General features: G+C 44.4%; 4 protein-coding genes across 4 annotated transcripts in view; 3 read left to right on the plus strand and 1 right to left on the minus strand.

Annotated features, from left to right (window-relative positions):
• The window catches only part of VWA3A (von Willebrand factor A domain containing 3A), a 772,281-nt gene that overhangs the window by 130,179 nt on the left and 618,869 nt on the right, over window positions 1-23,233 (minus strand). The gene's annotated exons all lie outside the window — the stretch shown is intronic.
• On the plus strand, window positions 1,547-4,628 carry LOC134943672 (alpha/beta hydrolase domain-containing protein 17C-like). The gene is made up of 3 exons (XM_063932385.1): window positions 1,547-2,067; window positions 2,741-2,920; window positions 4,409-4,628. The coding sequence occupies exons 1-3, from the start codon at window positions 1,547-1,549 to the stop codon at window positions 4,626-4,628; spliced, it is 921 nt and encodes a 306-aa protein (XP_063788455.1).
• Window positions 9,843-12,924, plus strand: LOC134943674 (alpha/beta hydrolase domain-containing protein 17C-like). The gene is made up of 3 exons (XM_063932386.1): window positions 9,843-10,363; window positions 11,037-11,216; window positions 12,705-12,924. The coding sequence occupies exons 1-3, from the start codon at window positions 9,843-9,845 to the stop codon at window positions 12,922-12,924; spliced, it is 921 nt and encodes a 306-aa protein (XP_063788456.1).
• On the plus strand, window positions 16,751-19,816 carry LOC134943201 (alpha/beta hydrolase domain-containing protein 17C-like). Its single transcript, XM_063932151.1, has 3 exons — window positions 16,751-17,271; window positions 17,945-18,124; window positions 19,612-19,816. Exons 1-3 carry the CDS (start codon window positions 16,751-16,753, stop codon window positions 19,814-19,816), a joined length of 906 nt encoding a protein of 301 aa, XP_063788221.1.

Consider the following 23,233-nt stretch of genomic DNA (forward strand, 5'->3'; position numbering starts at 1 on the left):
CGCACTGCGACTGCGCCAAGTAATTTAACAATGAAGATAGTATTTTTACTCACGGCTTTTTCTTCGCTCCGGCGATCGTAATGTGATTGACAGGAAATGGGTGTTACTGGGCGGAAACACGGCGTTTCAGGGGCGTGTGGTTAAAAACGCTACCGTTTCCGGAAAAAACGCAGGAGTGGCCGGAGAAACGGAGGAGTGTCTGGGCGAACGCTGGGTGTGTTTATGACGTCAAACCAGGAACGACAAGCACTGAACTGATCGCAGATGCCGAGTAAGTCTGAAGCTACTCTGAAACTGCTAAGTAGTTTGTAATCGCAATATTGCGATTACATCGGTCGCAATTTTAAGAAGCTAAGATTCACTCCCAGTAGGCGGCGGCTTAGCGTGTGTAACTCTGCTAAAATCGCCTTGCGAGCGATCAACTCGGAATGAGGGCCACGGTGTGTTGTATACTATATCACGGGCATTGTGGTATGTGGTATAATGTATCAGGGGCATTGCAGTGTGTAGCATAATGTATAACGGGCATTGCGATTCCTGTCATAATGTGTCGGGGGCATTACGGTGTGTGGCATAATGTGTCGGGGGCATTATGGTGTGTGCATATTGTGTCATGTGCATTATTGTGTGTGGCATAATGTCTAAGGGCCATTGCAGTATGTGGCATAATGTATACTGGGCATTACTATAAGGAGGAAAAATTACAAATAATGTAAGGGGCATGAATCAGGATTATTTTTCTTTCCAGTGGTGGCTAACGTCTGGGCGTGCAGGTTGGAAAACTAGGGTATAACGTAGTCTTTTCCTGCAATGCCATGCCCCTTTATGTGAAGCCACGCCCATCCCAACGAAGCCACACACCCTATTTTGCGGCGCGCGACGAAGGCGCGCGCATATTTATAACTTTAATAGTGCCAGTTATGGGTGATGGGGGGCGGGGGGGGGCGCCGAAGAATTTTTTGGCTTGGGGGAGAAAAATTTCTAGTTACGCCACTGGTAGGCGCTGGTGCGCTCCTCCGCTGATTACCTGCAATCAGGGAATGGTGGAGAAGTGAGGGGCGCAGGGAGCCATACACACTACATATTTGGCCATAATCACACAGGTGACATTTCATATACAGTATGTGTGTGCTACATTTATTCTATAGATAAACATTATGTACAAACGTTATAGTAATGACCAATACATCTCTAATCTAGTAATATACAGTAACAATGACAGCTGGGTGCTGAGGCTTCAGCCCTGGTCAGGGACAGGTAGTGTCTGTGATGTCACAATGCAGCCCTGGTCAGTGACAGGTAGTGTCTGTGATGTCACAATCGTGTCATAACCTCATATCCACTTGGATGTTACTCAGAGAGAATAGTTGCTTCCCAGACATCAGTGTGAGAAGTCGCGTCTTTATCAGAGCTGTTAAGCTTTTATTTATAATTATTACTATTAGATTAGAATAGCTATATTAAGTATTTTATATAGAACTATTATTATAAGATCACTGCCCAGTGTCCAGAGTGTTAGGACCGGGCCCAACACCCCTCTTTGAGGATGTACGGCCTCTCGTGGAGGAGGCTGTTTTCGATCTTTTGCTGCCCACCGAGGCTGAACTGCATTATTGCCAAACTGGCCTTTCACCCCCCGGAGCCTACGTACACGCTACGTGAGATTGAGGCAGCCCCAGCACAGGACCTGGCGCAGGATGAGCAGGTGGACCCCACAATCTGTCTACCTCCCGTATGTAATCTGCAGCTATCAGAAGGGGCTAACTGGCCACACTCCCAGCAGAAGCTGGACGCTGTAGAGATGTTCCGCTGTACCACCAAGCGGGGGAATAGCCTGGCCTGTATGTACGTCCGCTGCGTCCCTGGGAGCCGCTACACACTCCTCTACTCTCACGACTGTGCTGTTGACCTAGGCAAGATGTGCAGACGCTACCTTGCCCTAGGCTCCAAGATCAAGTGCAATATATTCTCCTACGACTACTCCGGCTATGGGGTGAGCAGCGGAAAGCCAAGCGAGAAGAACGCATATGCAGACATCGAGGCAGCTTGGCTCGCCCTGAGGACCCGGTATGTATGATTGGGGTGTATGAGTCTTCCCCAGCCCCCACACAGCCTCTGCCTGACACCCTGCATGTGGTGTATGGGTGTCCTGTATGTATGTGGGGGATATGCTACAGTAAGGGCTACTATTTACTACGTAGGGTGAATGTATATGCTGTGTATTGTGCTCCTATTAGTTTATATACTCCTCTCCCCGCATGAACTGGTTATACAGTATAAATGTAATCGGTGTATTGGGACTTGCTTACATAAAGACAGTGGGTATATATTTCTGGCATTATAGGGTCTTAGCCAAAGGATGTAACTACTGCAGAAGCAGGGGGTGACACTTTCCTCTGCTCTCCTGCCTCATAGGACGCACTGCCATATGTACTGTGCTGTAAGAGTATGTTGCATTATTGGGCTCCCCATTCTATCTAGCAGCATAGAGGGGTTTCCTTCCAATGTGACTGGACGCTCCCCTCCCCTAGCTCCTTAGTGTTCCTAGCTGACTGGAACTAGGTAAATGTGCATAACCTATGTAGTCCTGTTCCACACATACACTGCCTATCACTCATATAAGTTATCCAGTCATTTACCTAGTTCAGATATCCAGCCTTTATATACAAGTTTCCCATAAGGAACCACAATAGAAGTGATGTAATTGGAGTTTGATCATTTTTCTGCTTTATCTCTACAGATATGGAGTCCCGGCGGAAAATATCATCCTGTATGGAGAGAGCATTGGGACAGCACCGGCAGTTGACCTTGCTACGCGCTACAAATGTGCAGCAGTAATACTGCACGGGGCGCTCATGTCAGGTGTGCGGATGGGCTATCCTAACGCCCGGAGGGCCTACTGTTGGGATGCCTTCACCAAGTAAGACATTGCTGTGTTTTTATACTAAGCTGTAGGTTACTTGTGGGGTTTAGTATGTGCTGGGAGCAAGCAGTACCAGGGTCAGCCCACGTACTGGATAACTGAATTGGCCCCTAGGTGCGCGTTGGCAGGCAAACAACAGGGGTATATCTACTAAATGTCCATTTCCATCAATTTTCATCTGTTGGAGATCCATCTGGATGGATGTTGTGTTCTAAAACACACATTTACTAACACATAATCTTTTTATATTATTTTTTCAATGTTAGTAAATGTGTGTTTTATCCCCCGGAATGCAACATCCATTTAGATTGATTTCTCTCAATTTGAAATTAATAAATATCGAACTTTAGTAAATACACCCCCAGCTCTGTTGGCCCAATCAGTTTGTATGTGTATCCCAGTGGGATGTCTTCAGCATTCCAATGGACGGGGTGCCGGCGGTCATGTGACCGACGCCGGAATGCCAACACCACTTGGTACACAGGCACTGGAATACCGACCACTGAAGGTAAGTATAGTGGAGAGCTTTAGTGTTAGGGCCCGCGGTGATTAGAGTTAGGCACGGGGGGGGGTTTAGCCCTAGCTGCCAACCCCCCAAGGGTTATCCCTAGCCACCACCCCCAGGGAGTTAGCCCTAGCTGCCACCCCCGGGAGGTTAGGGTAGGGATGAGTAAAAACACTTACCCCCTCCACCGATCTTCAATGTCAGAATGCCGGTGACGATCATGTGACCACCGGTATCCCAACCACTGGGATAGCATACTGAACCCATCCCATCTTATACCGAATGCTAATCCAATTAGAGTACATGAGTCTTTTCTGATTGGAAAACTAACAGGATAATTCCCTACCAGAAACCTTTCTGGGGGGCTATGGCCCTGTGTCTCTTGTCAGTTTTGTAACACCCTGCATCTACTGCTGCCCCTCTTCATCTCGCATGCTCGCATTGGCGAGCAATGCTCTGCCTGTGTGAGCAATTGACCCCGGTGTCTGCGCACTCTCCTCACTACAGCCGCCTCAATGTCTTCTCATACAGGCAGCAAGTTGTCGGTTTGCGGGAGCCGGCGTAGCTGCAGTGGGAGTGTGTACAACATTGAGGCTACTTCTGCAGAACTTAAACACTGGATCCCCAGATAAGTTACCTCTGGCACCGGTTTTACTCCCAATATATCATAGCTGCTTATAAATGGGAAATACGGCACTATTCCTCTTTCATCCTATTTGTATTGTATAACAGAAACAAGTTGAAGTCTTGTGCATGACTTTGGCTTATTAGGTCAATAGATTGCACTGGGCTCATTACCAACAGTAGATTCATTGTCCAACATTGCTCTGCCAAAGTCCTGTATGTGACCTTCTACATGAGCAGCTCTGCATGTTACCTGATGCATTATTTCCATTCTATATGTTTAGTGGCCGTTTTACATGTGTGATAGCTCCATGCTGTTTCTGTTGTATAATCCCTTTGTATCATGTCCTTTGCAGCATCGACAAAATCTCCAAGGTCACCTGCCCGGTACTCATCATCCATGGGACTAAAGATGCGGTTGTGGACTTCTGCCATGGGCTGACAATGTATGAGCGCTGCCCAACTGCTGTAAAGCCTCTCTGGGTGGAAGGAGGAGGGCACACGGATTTACATAAGCACAGGCAATATCTAGTGAGACTCCAGAAATTCATCTCTCAGGAGCTGCCCAATATATGAATCCACCACCGCCCCTGTACAAGTACCATCTAATCCGGGGGACTGAGACCTCTCGATGGCACATTCCACCTAGGTGCATTATAGATCCATCAGATCCATCAGTCAAAGATATCGACCATGGACTGCAGGGAGCTAACATCCAGGATCTGACATATATATAATGCCTAATGCTCTCTTACAATACACCAATCTGAACTAACTCAAGGGTGTCTGTGTTATTTTTCCATAGCGTTGTCTCATTCAGGAACACAAGCTGTAAGCATGGGGGATATAGCTGCGAATATACAATGATAAATAGGCCCCATAGAAGGTTGCCAAATATCACATAATCTCAGGAGGAGAGGTGTGCTGAGCAACATTATCTGTCCAAGCCACAGGATCCCTCACTGTCCATAGCTGTGTTCTGATGTACGGGTGCAGAACCATTGTGCATAGGAACAGACAGCTCCAATAAAAGAATATGAACTACAGTTAGCTACAGTTGCTAAGGAAAATATCTAGACCTGCCATAGAATAACTGACAGAGATACCACTAGGACTAGTATAAATATGCATCTGTATAACTATATTCATCTGCTGTGCTGCATTTATACAAGTGAGATGACGCACCATATTCATCCTACCAAATGTACATAGACTGGAGTAACAGCAGTTACTAAGCCCTGGAGCAGGCCTCCGCACCCCCACATCTGCCCCACCGTTAGTGCGTGATATCACACTGATGTGCATATTTATGTAACTGCTACCTAATAAGAGTTAGATGGAGGGGGCTGGTGCCAGGGTGATATACTGCTGATATATTAGTATCAGTAAGTGCGGTATCTCTCAGTAGAGGTTTGTAATAAGCGGCCGTGAAATAAATGATCTTCTATTGAGGGCAGAAATTATCACCTGCCTGGAGTATATGGAGATTAAATAAATTCAATAAGTAACTGGGGAGACAGACTCCTGATTAATACAGATACTGTATACTACTGTTATAGATCGGGGTGATAGTCCCCTCCCTGTGTCAGACTATCAGAGGAGAGGCTATTACATTTGGATGGGGGGAGGGATTCAGGGGAAATTTGAGAAAAAATTACTTCACAGAAAGGGTATTGGACAAGTGGACTAGCCTCCCATCAGAGGTGGTAGAGGCTAAGACAGTAGAGCAATTTAGATAGATAGATAGATAGATAGATAGATAGATAGATAGATAGATAGATAACTGTAGATATGAAGATAGATACTGTAGATATGAATATAGATAGAAATTGTAGATATGAAGATAGATAGATAGATAGATAGATAGATAGAAACTGTAAATATGAATATAGATAGAAACTGTAAATATGAAGATAGATAGATAGATAGATAGATAGATAGATAGATAGATATGAAGATAGATAGATAGATAGATAGATAGATAGATACACAGATACTGTAGATATGAATATAGATAGAAATGGTAGATATGAAGAAATATAGATAGATAGATAGATAGAGAGATAGATAGATAGATAGATAGATAGATAGATACTGTAGATATGAAGATAGATAGATAGATAGATAGATAGATAGATAGATAGATAGATAGATAGATAGATAGATAGATAGATAGATACTGTAGATATGAAGATAGTAAGATAGATAGGATACTGTAGATATGAAGATAGATACTGTAGATAGATAGATAGATAGATAGATAGATAGATAGATACTGTAGATATGAAGATAGATAGATAGATAGATAGATAGATAGATAGATAGATAGATAGATAGATAGATAACTGTAGATATGAAGATAGATAATGTAGATATGAATATAGATAGAAACTGTAGATATGAAGATAGATAGATAGATAGATAGATAGATAGATAGATAGATAGATAGATAGCTGTAGATATGAAGATAGATAGATAGATAGATAGATAGATAGATACTGTAGATATGAAGATAGATAGATAGATAGATAGATAGATAGATAGATAGATAGATAGATAGATAGATAACTGTAGATATGAAGATAGATACTGTAGATATGAATATAGATAAATACTGTAGATAGATACTGTAGACCGGGCCCTTATAATAATATTATGTATATAAAGGTTGAGTGCTATACATGGAATCTATTGTTAATAAGCCCTCTAGGATTGTTCTAAAAATTACAGTGGAACGATGTGAATTGCTGTAATATAACTGGTACTGACTCAGTTATGCTATAGCGTTATATGGAACGTGTAATCATTATGTGCCATGACTAAGGATGGGTGCGTAATATATGGAAGTAGGCGCCAGTGGCGTAACTACTGCCCCCGCAGCCCTCGCGGTGGCTTGGGGGCGAGGGGCTGCGGGGGCGCCACTGATTTAGCACAGATTGACATGCGGACGAGCGTCCGCATGTCAATCTGCTCCTACTAACCCTCCCTGCCGCGTTGGAGGGACACGGAGGGCACAGCGCGCGCCTCTCCTGTGTCCCTCCTGCATCATCTCCGGCGGCCGCGGGTCTAAAAGAAGAAGTGCCGGTTCGTGAGCCAATCAGAGCTCACGAACGGCACTTCGTTTATTAGACCCGCGGCCGCCGGAGATGATGCAGGAGGGACACAGGAGAGGCGCGCGCTGTGCCCTCCGTGTCCCTCCAACACAAACCAGCGGGGGAGCAGCGGCGGCGGGGGAGGGGGCATATATGGCACTGGGGGGAAATATCTGGCACTGGGGGCATATGTGGCACTGGGGGTTGGGGGAATCTGGCACTGGGAGCATATCTGGCACTGGGGGGGAATAGCTGGCACTGGGGGCATATGTGGCACTGGGGGGGGGGATATCTGGCACTGGGGGCATATGTGGCACTGAGGGGGAATATCTGGCACTGGGGGCATATGTGGCACTGGGGGGGTATAGGTGTACCTGGCACATAGGGGGGGGGGGGGGGCTATATTGTGCACTGGGGTCATGTGAGTACCTGGCACCGTGGGGTAATATCTGGCACTGGGGACATATGTGGCACTGGGAGCACAGCCCTAGCAACAAGCACTACCCCCTAGCAACGAGCATGACACCCAGTGCATGAAACCCCTGGCAACGAGCATGACACCCAGTGCATGAAACACCTGGCAACGAGCATGACACCCAGTGCATGAAACACCTGGCAACGAGCATGACACCCAGTGCATGATACCCCTGGCAACGAGAATGACACCCTGAGCATGAAAACCCCTGGCAACGAGCAGGTAATTTAAAAGTAATTAGAAGCCTTACTGTAGGACTTAATGTGTAATGGGCATTACGGTGTGTGGCATAATGTATCACGGACATTGCGGTGTGTGTCATAATGTGTCACAGGCATTACGGTGTGTGGCATACTGTATCACGGGCATTGTGGTATAATGTCTCAGGGTCATTGCAGTGTGGCATAATGTATAACGGGCATTGCGGTGTGTAGCATAGGGTATAACGGGCATTGCGGTATGTGTCAGGCATTACGGTGTGTTGTATACTATATCACGGGCATTGTGGTATGTGGTATAATATATCAGGGGCATTGCAGTGTGTAGCATAATGTATAACGGGCATTGCGATTCCTGTCATAATGTGTCAGGCATTACGGGCCCTCATTCCGAGTCGTTCGCTCGGTATATTTCATCGCATCGCAGTGAAATTCCGCTTAGTACGCATGCGCAATATTCGCACTGCGACTGCGCCAAGTAATTTAACAATGAAGATAGTATTTTTACTCACGGCTTTTTCTTCGCTCCGGCGATCGTAATGTGATTGACAGGAAATGGGTGTTACTGGGCGGAAACACGGCGTTTCAGGGGCGTGTGGTTAAAAACGCTACCGTTTCCGGAAAAAACGCAGGAGTGGCCGGAGAAACGGAGGAGTGTCTGGGCGAACGCTGGGTGTGTTTATGACGTCAAACCAGGAACGACAAGCACTGAACTGATCGCAGATGCCGAGTAAGTCTGAAGCTACTCTGAAACTGCTAAGTAGTTTGTAATCGCAATATTGCGATTACATCGGTCGCAATTTTAAGAAGCTAAGATTCACTCCCAGTAGGCGGCGGCTTAGCGTGTGTAACTCTGCTAAAATCGCCTTGCGAGCGATCAACTCGGAATGAGGGCCACGGTGTGTTGTATACTATATCACGGGCATTGTGGTATGTGGTATAATGTATCAGGGGCATTGCAGTGTGTAGCATAATGTATAACGGGCATTGCGATTCCTGTCATAATGTGTCGGGGGCATTACGGTGTGTGGCATAATGTGTCGGGGGCATTATGGTGTGTGCATATTGTGTCATGTGCATTATTGTGTGTGGCATAATGTCTAAGGGCCATTGCAGTATGTGGCATAATGTATACTGGGCATTACTATAAGGAGGAAAAATTACAAATAATGTAAGGGGCATGAATCAGGATTATTTTTCTTTCCAGTGGTGGCTAACGTCTGGGCGTGCAGGTTGGAAAACTAGGGTATAACGTAGTCTTTTCCTGCAATGCCATGCCCCTTTATGTGAAGCCACGCCCATCCCAACGAAGCCACACACCCTATTTTGCGGCGCGCGACGAAGGCGCGCGCATATTTATAACTTTAATAGTGCCAGTTATGGGTGATGGGGGGCGGGGGGGGGCGCCGAAGAATTTTTTGGCTTGGGGGAGAAAAATTTCTAGTTACGCCACTGGTAGGCGCTGGTGCGCTCCTCCGCTGATTACCTGCAATCAGGGAATGGTGGAGAAGTGAGGGGCGCAGGGAGCCATACACACTACATATTTGGCCATAATCACACAGGTGACATTTCATATACAGTATGTGTGTGCTACATTTATTCTATAGATAAACATTATGTACAAACGTTATAGTAATGACCAATACATCTCTAATCTAGTAATATACAGTAACAATGACAGCTGGGTGCTGAGGCTTCAGCCCTGGTCAGGGACAGGTAGTGTCTGTGATGTCACAATGCAGCCCTGGTCAGTGACAGGTAGTGTCTGTGATGTCACAATCGTGTCATAACCTCATATCCACTTGGATGTTACTCAGAGAGAATAGTTGCTTCCCAGACATCAGTGTGAGAAGTCGCGTCTTTATCAGAGCTGTTAAGCTTTTATTTATAATTATTACTATTAGATTAGAATAGCTATATTAAGTATTTTATATAGAACTATTATTATAAGATCACTGCCCAGTGTCCAGAGTGTTAGGACCGGGCCCAACACCCCTCTTTGAGGATGTACGGCCTCTCGTGGAGGAGGCTGTTTTCGATCTTTTGCTGCCCACCGAGGCTGAACTGCATTATTGCCAAACTGGCCTTTCACCCCCCGGAGCCTACGTACACGCTACGTGAGATTGAGGCAGCCCCAGCACAGGACCTGGCGCAGGATGAGCAGGTGGACCCCACAATCTGTCTACCTCCCGTATGTAATCTGCAGCTATCAGAAGGGGCTAACTGGCCACACTCCCAGCAGAAGCTGGACGCTGTAGAGATGTTCCGCTGTACCACCAAGCGGGGGAATAGCCTGGCCTGTATGTACGTCCGCTGCGTCCCTGGGAGCCGCTACACACTCCTCTACTCTCACGACTGTGCTGTTGACCTAGGCAAGATGTGCAGACGCTACCTTGCCCTAGGCTCCAAGATCAAGTGCAATATATTCTCCTACGACTACTCCGGCTATGGGGTGAGCAGCGGAAAGCCAAGCGAGAAGAACGCATATGCAGACATCGAGGCAGCTTGGCTCGCCCTGAGGACCCGGTATGTATGATTGGGGTGTATGAGTCTTCCCCAGCCCCCACACAGCCTCTGCCTGACACCCTGCATGTGGTGTATGGGTGTCCTGTATGTATGTGGGGGATATGCTACAGTAAGGGCTACTATTTACTACGTAGGGTGAATGTATATGCTGTGTATTGTGCTCCTATTAGTTTATATACTCCTCTCCCCGCATGAACTGGTTATACAGTATAAATGTAATCGGTGTATTGGGACTTGCTTACATAAAGACAGTGGGTATATATTTCTGGCATTATAGGGTCTTAGCCAAAGGATGTAACTACTGCAGAAGCAGGGGGTGACACTTTCCTCTGCTCTCCTGCCTCATAGGACGCACTGCCATATGTACTGTGCTGTAAGAGTATGTTGCATTATTGGGCTCCCCATTCTATCTAGCAGCATAGAGGGGTTTCCTTCCAATGTGACTGGACGCTCCCCTCCCCTAGCTCCTTAGTGTTCCTAGCTGACTGGAACTAGGTAAATGTGCATAACCTATGTAGTCCTGTTCCACACATACACTGCCTATCACTCATATAAGTTATCCAGTCATTTACCTAGTTCAGATATCCAGCCTTTATATACAAGTTTCCCATAAGGAACCACAATAGAAGTGATGTAATTGGAGTTTGATCATTTTTCTGCTTTATCTCTACAGATATGGAGTCCCGGCGGAAAATATCATCCTGTATGGAGAGAGCATTGGGACAGCACCGGCAGTTGACCTTGCTACGCGCTACAAATGTGCAGCAGTAATACTGCACGGGGCGCTCATGTCAGGTGTGCGGATGGGCTATCCTAACGCCCGGAGGGCCTACTGTTGGGATGCCTTCACCAAGTAAGACATTGCTGTGTTTTTATACTAAGCTGTAGGTTACTTGTGGGGTTTAGTATGTGCTGGGAGCAAGCAGTACCAGGGTCAGCCCACGTACTGGATAACTGAATTGGCCCCTAGGTGCGCGTTGGCAGGCAAACAACAGGGGTATATCTACTAAATGTCCATTTCCATCAATTTTCATCTGTTGGAGATCCATCTGGATGGATGTTGTGTTCTAAAACACACATTTACTAACACATAATCTTTTTATATTATTTTTTCAATGTTAGTAAATGTGTGTTTTATCCCCCGGAATGCAACATCCATTTAGATTGATTTCTCTCAATTTGAAATTAATAAATATCGAACTTTAGTAAATACACCCCCAGCTCTGTTGGCCCAATCAGTTTGTATGTGTATCCCAGTGGGATGTCTTCAGCATTCCAATGGACGGGGTGCCGGCGGTCATGTGACCGACGCCGGAATGCCAACACCACTTGGTACACAGGCACTGGAATACCGACCACTGAAGGTAAGTATAGTGGAGAGCTTTAGTGTTAGGGCCCGCGGTGATTAGAGTTAGGCACGGGGGGGGGTTTAGCCCTAGCTGCCAACCCCCCAAGGGTTATCCCTAGCCACCACCCCCAGGGAGTTAGCCCTAGCTGCCACCCCCGGGAGGTTAGGGTAGGGATGAGTAAAAACACTTACCCCCTCCACCGATCTTCAATGTCAGAATGCCGGTGACGATCATGTGACCACCGGTATCCCAACCACTGGGATAGCATACTGAACCCATCCCATCTTATACCGAATGCTAATCCAATTAGAGTACATGAGTCTTTTCTGATTGGAAAACTAACAGGATAATTCCCTACCAGAAACCTTTCTGGGGGGCTATGGCCCTGTGTCTCTTGTCAGTTTTGTAACACCCTGCATCTACTGCTGCCCCTCTTCATCTCGCATGCTCGCATTGGCGAGCAATGCTCTGCCTGTGTGAGCAATTGACCCCGGTGTCTGCGCACTCTCCTCACTACAGCCGCCCCAATGTCTTCTCATACAGGCAGCAAGTTGTCGGTTTGCGGGAGCCGGCGTAGCTGCAGAGGGAGTGTGTACAACATTGAGGCTACTTCTGCAGAACTTAAACACTGGATCCCCAGATAAGTTACCTCTGGCACCGGTTTTACTCCCAATATATCATAGCTGCTTATAAATGGGAAATACGGCACTATTCCTCTTTCATCCTATTTGTATTGTATAACAGAAACAAGTTGAAGTCTTGTGCATGACTTTGGCTTATTAGGTCAATAGATTGCACTGGGCTCATTACCAACAGTAGATTCATTGTCCAACATTGCTCTGCCAAAGTCCTGTATGTGACCTTCTACATGAGCAGCTCTGCATGTTACCTGATGCATTATTTCCATTCTATATGTTTAGTGTCCGTTTTACATGTGTGATAGCTCCATGCTGTTTCTGTTGTATAATCCCTTTGTATCATGTCCTTTGCAGCATCGACAAAATCTCCAAGGTCACCTGCCCGGTACTCATCATCCATGGGACTAAAGATGCGGTTGTGGACTTCTGCCATGGGCTGACAATGTATGAGCGCTGCCCAACTGCTGTAAAGCCTCTCTGGGTGGAAGGAGGAGGGCACACGGATTTACATAAGCACAGGCAATATCTAGTGAGACTCCAGAAATTCATCTCTCAGGAGCTGCCCAATATATGAATCCACCACCGCCCCTGTACAAGTACCATCTAATCCGGGGGACTGAGACCTCTCGATGGCACATTCCACCTAGGTGCATTATAGATCCATCAGATCCATCAGTCAAAGATATCGACCATGGACTGCAGGGAGCTAACATCCAGGATCTGACATATATATAATGCCTAATGCTCTCTTACAATACACCAATCTGAACTAACTCAAGGGTGTCTGTGTTATTTTTCCATAGCGTTGTCTCATTCAGGAACACAAGCTGTAAGCATGGGGGATATAGCTGCGAATATACAATGATAAATAGGCCCCATAGAAGGTTGCCAAATATCACATAATCTCAGGAGGAGAGGTGTGCTGAGCAACATTATCTGTCCAAGCCACAGGATCCCTCACTGTCCATAGCTGTGTTCTGATGTACGGGTGCAGAACCATTGTGCATAGGAACAGACAGCTCCAATAAAAGAATATGAACTACAGTTAGCTACAGTTGCTAAGGAAAATATCTAGACCTGCCATAGAATTACTGACAGAGATACCACTAGGACTAGTATAAATATGCATCTGTATAACTATATTCATCCAGGGCCGTCTTAACAGTAGTGTGGGCCCCTGGGCACAGCAACGCACTGGGGCCCCTATCCATCCTCCAACAGTAGGGGTGGGGGGTGCTATCAGTGGCAACTTTGATGTCCCGCGGGCGGTACGGGGTGATCTATCTTCCGCTAAGCATGTAGAACCTGGAGCAGTAATTTCTGCTAATTACTCCTTTACTGCACAGATGGGGCGGGAGGGAGAACACTAAACTGTAGAATGGGGCATTGTGCTGGATGAAGTGGCCCTGGTACATGACTTTCAGGGTGGTAGGGGGTGTTTAATACGTAGCGGAGGAGTGGATGGTTGTGCGGCTTAATATTTATCATTTTCTGGTGGGAGGGCAGCTTGCTTGACTGCAGATATCTCAAGTTCCTGGTAATAGATTTCTTAGCTTTTAATAGGATAAAAAACTATAGAGACCCACCTTTCAGGAGGTGCTAGGGACTTGTAGATCAGAGTTCAGGAACTAGAGCAGTCCTCCAATGAAAATATAAAACTGCATACCAGGCGTGTGAAACTGGAGCAGGGACCATCTGCTTGAAGGCGGATATCTCTGGTTCTGGGCATAGTAGGGCCAAGTTGCCATTGTCCGCTGAAAGGGGAGAGTCCCAGCATTTGGAGAATACCCTCGGAAAAACTCTATGTCAGACAGAACCTAAGATATCTGGCTTGGAAGAGCAACTAACAGGCTTGGATGGGGACCACTGCTTTGAAGTCGGATATCTCTGGTTTCCTAGGGCCGATTTTCAAAAATCTGGTACCCCTGGAAAGAGGGGACCCTCAGCTATTAGCCTAGAGCCCTTATACTCATGGGGCCCTTGGGCAAGAGCCCATTGAGCCCATACGAAAAAACGGCCCTGTATTCATCTGCTGTGCTGCATTTATACAAGTGAGATGACGCACCATATTCATCCTACCAAATGTACATAGACTGGAGTAACAGCAGTTACTAAGCCCTGGAGCAGGCCTCCGCACCCCCACATCTGCCCCACCGTTAGTGCGTGATATCACACTGATGTGCATATTTATGTAACTGCTACCTAATAAGAGTTAGATGGAGGGGGCTGGTGCCAGGGTGATATACTGCTGATATATTAGTATCAGTAAGTGCGGTATCTCTCAGTAGAGGTTTGTAATAAGCGGCCGTGAAATAAATGATCTTCTATTGAGGGCAGAAATTATCACCTGCCTGGAGTATATGGAGATTAAATAAATTCAATAAGTAACTGGGGAGACAGACTCCTGATTAATACAGATACTGTATACTACTGTTATAGATCGGGGTGATAGTCCCCTCCCTGTGTCAGACTATCAGAGGAGAGGCTATTACATTTGGACGGGGGGAGGGATTCAGGGGAAATTTGAGAAAAAATTACTTCACAGAAAGGGTATTGGACAAGTGGACTAGCCTCCCATCAGAGGTGGTAGAGGCTAAGACAGTAGAGCAATTTAGATAGATAGATAGATAGATAGATAGATAGATAGATAGATAGATAGATAGATAACTGTAGATATGAAGATAGATACTGTAGATATGAATATAGATAGAAACTGTAGATATGAAGATAGATAGATAGATAGATAGATAGATAGATAGATAGATAGATAGATAGGATACTGTAGATATGAAGATAGATAGATAGATAGATAGATAGATAGATAGATAGATAGATAGATAGAATACTGTAGAACTGTAGATATGAAGATAGATAGATAGATAGATAGATAGATAGATAGATAGATAGATAGATAGATAGATAGATAGATAGAAACTGTAAATATGAATATAGATAGAAACTGTAAATATGAAGATAGATAGATAGATAGATAGATAGATAGATAGATAGATAGATAATGTAGATATGAAGATAGATAGATAGATAGATAGATAGATAGATAGATAGATAGATAGATAGATAGATAGATAGATAGATAGATACACAGATACTGTAGATATGAATATAGATAGAAATGGTAGATATGAAGAAAGATAGATAGATAGATAGATAGATAGATAGATAGATAGATAGAGACTGTAGATATGAAGATAGATAGATAGATAGATAGATAGATAGATAGATAGATAGATAGATAGATAGATAGATAGATAGATAGATAAATAGATACTGTAGATATGAAGATAGTAAGATAGATAGGATACTGTAGATATGAAGATAGATACTGTAGATATGAAGATAGATGATAGATAGATAGATAGATAGATAGATAGATAGATACTGTAGATATGAAGATAGATAGATAGATAGATAGATAGATAGATAGATAGATGATAGATAGATAGATAACTGTAGATATGAAGATAGATAATGTAGATATGAATATAGATAGAAACTGTAGATATGAAGATAGATAGATAGATAGATAGATAGATAGATAGATAGATAGATAACTGTAGATATGAAGATAGATACTGTAGATATGAATATAGATAAATACTGTAGATAGATACTGTAGACCGGGCCCTTATAATAATATTATGTATATAAAGGTTGAGTGCTATACATGGAATCTATTGTTAATAAGCCCTCTAGGATTGTTCTAAAAATTACAGTGGAACGATGTGAATTGCTGTAATATAACTGGTACTGACTCAGTTATGCTATAGCGTTATATGGAACGTGTAATCATTATGTGCCATGACTAAGGATGGGTGCGTAATATATGGAAGTAGGCGCTGGTGCGCTCCTCCGCTGATTACCTGCAATCAGGGAATGGTGGAGAAGTGAGGGGCGCAGGGAGCCATACACACTACATATTTGGCCATAATCACACAGGTGACATTTCATATACAGTATGTGTGTGCTACATTTATTCTATAGATAAACATTATGTACAAACGTTATAGTAATGACCAATACATCTCTAATCTAGTAATATACAGTAACAATGACAGCTGGGTGCTGAGGCTGCAGCCCTGGTCAGGGACAGGTAGTGTCTGTGATGTCACAATGCAGCCCTGGTCAGTGACAGGTAGTGTCTGTGATGTCACAATCGTGTCATAACCTCATATCCACTTGGATGTTACTCAGAGAGAATAGTTGCTTCCCAGACATCAGTGTGAGAAGTCGCGTCTTTATCAGAGCTGTTAAGCTTTTATTTATAATTATTACTATTAGATTAGAATAGCTATATTAAGTATTTTATATAGAACTATTATTATAAGATCACTGCCCAGTGTCCAGAGTGTTAGGACCGGGCCCAACACCCCTCTTTGAGGATGTACGGCCTCTCGTGGAGGAGGCTGTTTTCGATCTTTTGCTGCCCACCTAGGCTGAACTGCATTATTGCCAAACTGGCCTTTCACCCCCCGGAGCCTACGTACACGCTACTTGAGATTGAGGCAGCCCCAGCACAGGACCTGGCGCAGGATGAGCAGGTGGACCCCACAATCTGTCTACCTCCCGTATGTAATCTGCAGCTATCAGAAGGGGCTAACTGGCCACACTCCCAGCAGAAGCTGGACGCTGTAGAGATGTTCCGCTGTACCACCAAGCGGGGGAATAGCCTGGCCTGTATGTACGTCCGCTGCGTCCCTGGGAGCCGCTACACACTCCTCTACTCTCACGACTGTGCTGTTGACCTAGGCAAGATGTGCAGACGCTACCTTGCCCTAGGCTCCAAGATCAAGTGCAATATATTCTCCTACGACTACTCCGGCTATGGGGTGAGCAGCGGAAAGCCAAGCGAGAAGAACGCATATGCAGACATCGAGGCAGCTTGGCTCGCCCTGAGGACCCGGTATGTATGATTGGGGTGTATGAGTCTTCCCCAGCCCCCACACAGCCTCTGCCTGACACCCTGCATGTGGTGTATGGGTGTCCTGTATGTATGTGGGGGATATGCTACAGTAAGGGCTACTATTTACTACGTAGGGTGAATGTATATGCTGTGTATTGTGCTCCTATTAGTTTATATACTCCTCTCCCCGCATGAACTGGTTATACAGTATAAATGTAATTGGTGTATTGGGACTTGCTTACATAAAGACAGTGGGTATATATCGCTGGCATTATAGGGTCTTAGCCAAAGGATGTAACTACTGCAGAAGCAGGGGGTGACACTTTCCTCTGCTCTCCTGCCTCATAGGACGCACTGCCATATGTACTGTGCTATAAGAGTATGTTGCATTATTGGGCTCCCCATTCTATCTAGCAGCATAGAGGGGTTTCCTTCCAATGTGACTGGACGCTCCCCTCCCCTAGCTCCTTAGTGTTCCTAGCTGACTGGAACTAGGTAAATGTGCATAACCTATGTAGTCCTGTTCCACACATACACTGCCTATCACTCATATAAGTTATCCAGTCATTTACCTAGTTCAGATATCCAGCCTTTATATACAAGTTTCCCATAAGGAACCACAATAGAAGTGATGTAATTGGAGTTTGATCATTTTTCTGCTTTATCTCTACAGATATGGAGTCCCGGCGGAAAATATCATCCTGTATGGAGAGAGCATTGGGACAGCACCGGCAGTTGACCTTGCCACGCGCTACAAATGTGCAGCAGTAATACTGCACGGGGCGCTCATGTCAGGTGTGCGGATGGGCTATCCTAACGCCCGGAGGGCCTACTGTTGGGATGCCTTCACCAAGTAAGACATTGCTGTGTTTTTATACTAAGCTGTAGGTTACTTGTGGGGTTTAGTATGTGCTGGGAGCAAGCAGTACCAGGGTCAGCCCACGTACTGGATAACTGAATTGGCCCCTAGGTGCGCTTTGGCAGGCAAACAACAGGGGTATATCTACTAAATGTCCATTTCCATCAATTTTCATCTGTTGGAGATCCATCTGGATGGATGTTGTGTTCTAAAACACACATTTACTAACACATAATCTTTTTATATTATTTTTTCAATGTTAGTAAATGTGTGTTTTATCCCCCGGAATGCAACATCCATTTAGATTGATTTCTCTCAATTTGAAATTAATAAATATCGAACTTTAGTAAATACACCCCCAGCTCTTTTGGCCCAATCAGTTTGTATGTGTATCCCAGTGGGATGTCTTCAGCATTCCAATGGACGGGGTGCCGGCGGTCATGTGACCGACGCCGGAATGCCAACACCACTTGGTACACAGGCACTGGAATACCGACCACTGAAGGTAAGTATAGTGGAGAGCTTTAGTGTTAGGGCCCGCGGTGATTAGAGTTAGGCACGGGGGGGGTTTAGCCCTAGCTGCCAACCCCCCAAGGGTTATCCCTAGCCACCACCCACAGGGAGTTAGCCCTAGCTGCCACCCCCGGGAGGTTAGGGTAGGGATGAGTAAAAACACTTACCCCCTCCACCGATCTTCAATGTCAGAATGCCGGTGACGATCATGTGACCACCGGTATCCCAACCACTGGGATAGCATACTGAACCCATCCCATCTTATACCGAATGCTAATCCAATTAGAGTACATGAGTCTTTTCTGATTGGAAAACTAACAGGATAATTCCCTACCAGAAACCTTTCTGGGGGGCTATGGCCCTGTGTCTCTTGTCAGTTTTGTAACACCCTGCATCTACTGCTGCCCCTCTTCATCTCGCATGCTCGCATTGGCGAGCAATGCTCTGCCTGTGTGAGCAATTGACCCCGGTGTCTGCGCACTCTCCTCACTACAGCCGCCCCAATGTCTTCTCACACAGGCAGCAAGTTGTCGGTTTGCGGGAGCCGGCGTAGCTGCAGAGGGAGTGTGTACAACATTGAGGCTACTTCTGCAGAACTTAAACACTGGATCCCCAGATAAGTTACCTCTGGCACCGGTTTTACTCCCAATATATCATAGCTGCTTATAAATGGGAAATACGGCACTATTCCTCTTTCATCCTATTTGTATTGTATAACAGTAACAAGTTGAAGTCTTGTGCATGACTTTGGCTTATTAGGTCAATAGATTGCACTGGGCTCATTACCAACAGTAGATTCATTGTCCAACATTGCTCTGCCAAAGTCCTGTATGTGACCTTCTACATGAGCAGCTCTGCATGTTACCTGATGCATTATTTCCATTCTATATGTTTAGTGTCCGTTTTACATGTGTGATAGCTCCATGCTGTTTCTGTTGTATAATCCCTTTGTATCATGTCCTTTGCAGCATCGACAAAATCTCCAAGGTCACCTGCCCGGTACTCATCATCCATGGGACTAAAGATGCGGTTGTGGACTTCTGCCATGGGCTGACAATGTATGAGCGCTGCCCAACTGCTGTAAAGCCTCTCTGGGTGGAAGGAGGAGGGCACACGGATTTACATAAGCACAGGCAATATCTAGTGAGACTCATAGCTGCGAATATACAATGATAAATAGGCCCCATAGAAGGTTGCCAAATATCACATAATCTCAGGAGGAGAGGTGTGCTGAGCAACATTATCTGTCCAAGCCACAGGATCCCTCACTGTCCATAGCTGTGTTCTGATGTACGGGTGCAGAACCATTGTGCATAGGAACAGACAGCTCCAATAAAAGAATATGAACTACAGTTAGCTACAGTTGCTAAGGAAAATATCTAGACCTGCCATAGAATTACTGACAGAGATACCACTAGGACTAGTATAAATATGCATCTGTATAACTATATTCATCCAGGGCCGTCTTAACAGTAGTGTGGGCCCCTGGGCACAGCAACGCACTGGGGCCCCTATCCATCCTCCAACAGTAGGGGTGGGGGGTGCTATCAGTGGCAACTTTGATGTCCCGCGGGCGGTACGGGGTGATCTATCTTCCGCTAAGCATGTAGAACCTGGAGCAGTAATTTCTGCTAATTACTCCTTTACTGCACAGATGGGGCGGGAGGGAGAACACTAAACTGTAGAATGGGGCATTGTGCTGGATGAAGTGGCCCTGGTACATGACTTTCAGGGTGGTAGGGGGTGTTTAATACGTAGCGGAGGAGTGGATGGTTGTGCGGCTTAATATTTATCATTTTCTGGTGGGAGGGCAGCTTGCTTGACTGCAGATATCTCAAGTTCCTGGTAATAGATTTCTTAGATTTTAATAGGATAAAAAACTATAGAGACCCACCTTTCAGGAGGTGCTAGGGACTTGTAGATCAGAGTTCAGGAACTAGAGCAGTCCTCCAATGAAAATATAAAACTGCATACCAGGCGTGTGAAACTGGAGCAGGGACCATCTGCTTGAAGGCGGATATCTCTGGTTCTGGGCATAGTAGGGCCAAGTTGCCATTGTCCGCTGAAAGGGGAGAGTCCCAGCATTTGGAGAATACCCTCGGAAAAACTCTATGTCAGACAGAACCTAAGATATCTGGCTTGGAAGAGCAACTAACAGGCTTGGATGGGGACCACTGCTTTGAAGTCGGATATCTCTGGTTTCCTAGGGCCGATTTTCAAAAATCTGGTACCCCTGGAAAGAGGGGACCCTCAGCTATTAGCCTAGAGCCCTTATACTCATGGGGCCCTTGGGCAAGAGCCCATTGAGCCCATACGAAAAAACGGCCCTGTATTCATCTGCTGTGCTGCATTTATACAAGTGAGATGACGCACCATATTCATCCTACCAAATGTACATAGACTGGAGTAACAGCAGTTACTAAGCCCTGGAGCAGGCCTCCGCACCCCCACATCTGCCCCACCGTTAGTGCGTGATATCACACTGATGTGCATATTTATGTAACTGCTACCTAATAAGAGTTAGATGGAGGGGGCTGGTGCCAGGGTGATATACTGCTGATATATTAGTATCAGTAAGTGCGGTATCTCTCAGTAGAGGTTTGTAATAAGCGGCCGTGAAATAAATGATCTTCTATTGAGGGCAGAAATTATCACCTGCCTGGAGTATATGGAGATTAAATAAATTCAATAAGTAACTGGGGAGACAGACTCCTGATTAATACAGATACTGTATACTACTGTTATAGATCGGGGTGATAGTCCCCTCCCTGTGTCAGACTATCAGAGGAGAGGCTATTACATTTGGATGGGGGGAGGGATTCAGGGGAAATTTGAGAAAAAATTACTTCACAGAAAGGGTATTGGACAAGTGGACTAGCCTCCCATCAGAGGTGGTAGAGGCTAAGACAGTAGAGCAATTTAGATAGATAGATAGATAGATAGATAGATAGATAGATAGATAGATAGATAACTGTAGATATGAAGATAGATACTGTAGATATGAATATAGATAGAAACTGTAGATATGAAGATAGATAGATAGATAGATAGATAGATAGATAGATAGATAGATAGATAGATAGATACATAGATAGATAGATACTGTAGATATGAAGATAGATAGATAGATAGATAGATAGATAGATAGATAGATAGATAGATCGATAGGATACTGTAGATATGAAGATAGATAGATAGATAGATAAATAGATAGATAGATAGGATACTGTAGATATGAAGATAGATAGATAGATAGATAGATAGATAGATAGATAGAATACTGTAGAACTGTAGATATGAAGATAGATAGATAGATAGATAGATAGATAGATAGATAGAAACTGTAAATATGAATATAGATAGAAACTGTAAATATGAAGATAGATAGATAGATAGATAATGTAGATATGAAGATAGATAGATAGATAGATAGATAGATAGATAGATAGATAGATAGATAGATAGATACACAGATACTGTAGATATGAATATAGATAGAAATGGTAGATATGAAGAAAGATAGATAGATAGATAGATAGATAGATAGATAGATAGATAGATAGATAGATAGATAGATAGATAGAGACTGTAGATATGAAGATAGATAGATAGATAGATAGATAGATAGATAGATAGATAGATAGATAGATAGATAGATACTGTAGATATGAAGATAGTAAGATAGATAGGATACTGTAGATATGAAGATAGATACTGTAGATATGAAGATAGATGATAGATAGATAGATAGATAGATAGATAGATAGATAGATAGATAGATAGATAGATAGATAGATAGATACTGTAGATATGAAGATAGATAGATAGATAGATAGATAGATAGATAGATAGATAGATAGATAGATAGATGATAGATAGATAACTGTAGATATGAAGATAGATAATGTAGATATGAATATAGATAGAAACTGTAGATATGAAGATAGATAGATAGATAGATAGATAGATAACTGTAGATATGAAGATAGATACTGTAGATATGAATATAGATAAATACTGTAGATAGATACTGTAGACCGGGCCCTTATAATAATATTATGTATATAAAGGTTGAGTGCTATACATGGAATCTATTGTTAATAAGCCCTCTAGGATTGTTCTAAAAATTACAGTGGAACGATGTGAATTGCTGTAATATAACTGGTACTGACTCAGTTATGCTATAGCGTTATATGGAACGTGTAATCATTATGTGCCATGACTAAGGATGGATGCGTAATATATGGAAGTAGGCGCTGGTGCGCTCCTCCGCTGATTACCTGCAATCAGGGAATGGTGGAGAAGTGAGGGGCGCAGGGAGCCATACACACTACATATTTGGCCATAATCACACAGGTGACATTTCATATACAGTATGTGTGTGCTACATTTATTCTATAGATAAACATTATGTACAAACGTTATAGTAATGACCAATACATCTCTAATCTAGTAATATACAGTAACAATGACAGCTGGGTGCTGAGGCTGCAGCCCTGGTCAGGGACAGGTAGTGTCTGTGATGTCACAATGCAGCCCTGGTCAGTGACAGGTAGTGTCTGTGATGTCACAATCGTGTCATAACCTCAT

This window comes from Pseudophryne corroboree, chromosome 7, assembly GCF_028390025.1.
Source record: "Pseudophryne corroboree isolate aPseCor3 chromosome 7, aPseCor3.hap2, whole genome shotgun sequence".
NCBI classification, from domain to species: Eukaryota; Metazoa; Chordata; class Amphibia; order Anura; family Myobatrachidae; genus Pseudophryne; species Pseudophryne corroboree.

Coding starts and splice junctions, on each gene's coding strand:
- LOC134943672 (XM_063932385.1), top strand. CDS start 1,547: ATGTACGGCCTCTCGTGGAGGAGGCTGTTTTCGATCTTTTGCTGCCCA. Junction 2,068..2,740: donor TGGCTCGCCCTGAGGACCCG/GTATGTATGATT, acceptor TTATCTCTACAG/ATATGGAGTCCCGGCGGAAA. Junction 2,921..4,408: donor TGTTGGGATGCCTTCACCAA/GTAAGACATTGC, acceptor TGTCCTTTGCAG/CATCGACAAAATCTCCAAGG.
- LOC134943674 (XM_063932386.1), top strand. CDS start 9,843: ATGTACGGCCTCTCGTGGAGGAGGCTGTTTTCGATCTTTTGCTGCCCA. Junction 10,364..11,036: donor TGGCTCGCCCTGAGGACCCG/GTATGTATGATT, acceptor TTATCTCTACAG/ATATGGAGTCCCGGCGGAAA. Junction 11,217..12,704: donor TGTTGGGATGCCTTCACCAA/GTAAGACATTGC, acceptor TGTCCTTTGCAG/CATCGACAAAATCTCCAAGG.
- LOC134943201 (XM_063932151.1), top strand. CDS start 16,751: ATGTACGGCCTCTCGTGGAGGAGGCTGTTTTCGATCTTTTGCTGCCCA. Junction 17,272..17,944: donor TGGCTCGCCCTGAGGACCCG/GTATGTATGATT, acceptor TTATCTCTACAG/ATATGGAGTCCCGGCGGAAA. Junction 18,125..19,611: donor TGTTGGGATGCCTTCACCAA/GTAAGACATTGC, acceptor TGTCCTTTGCAG/CATCGACAAAATCTCCAAGG.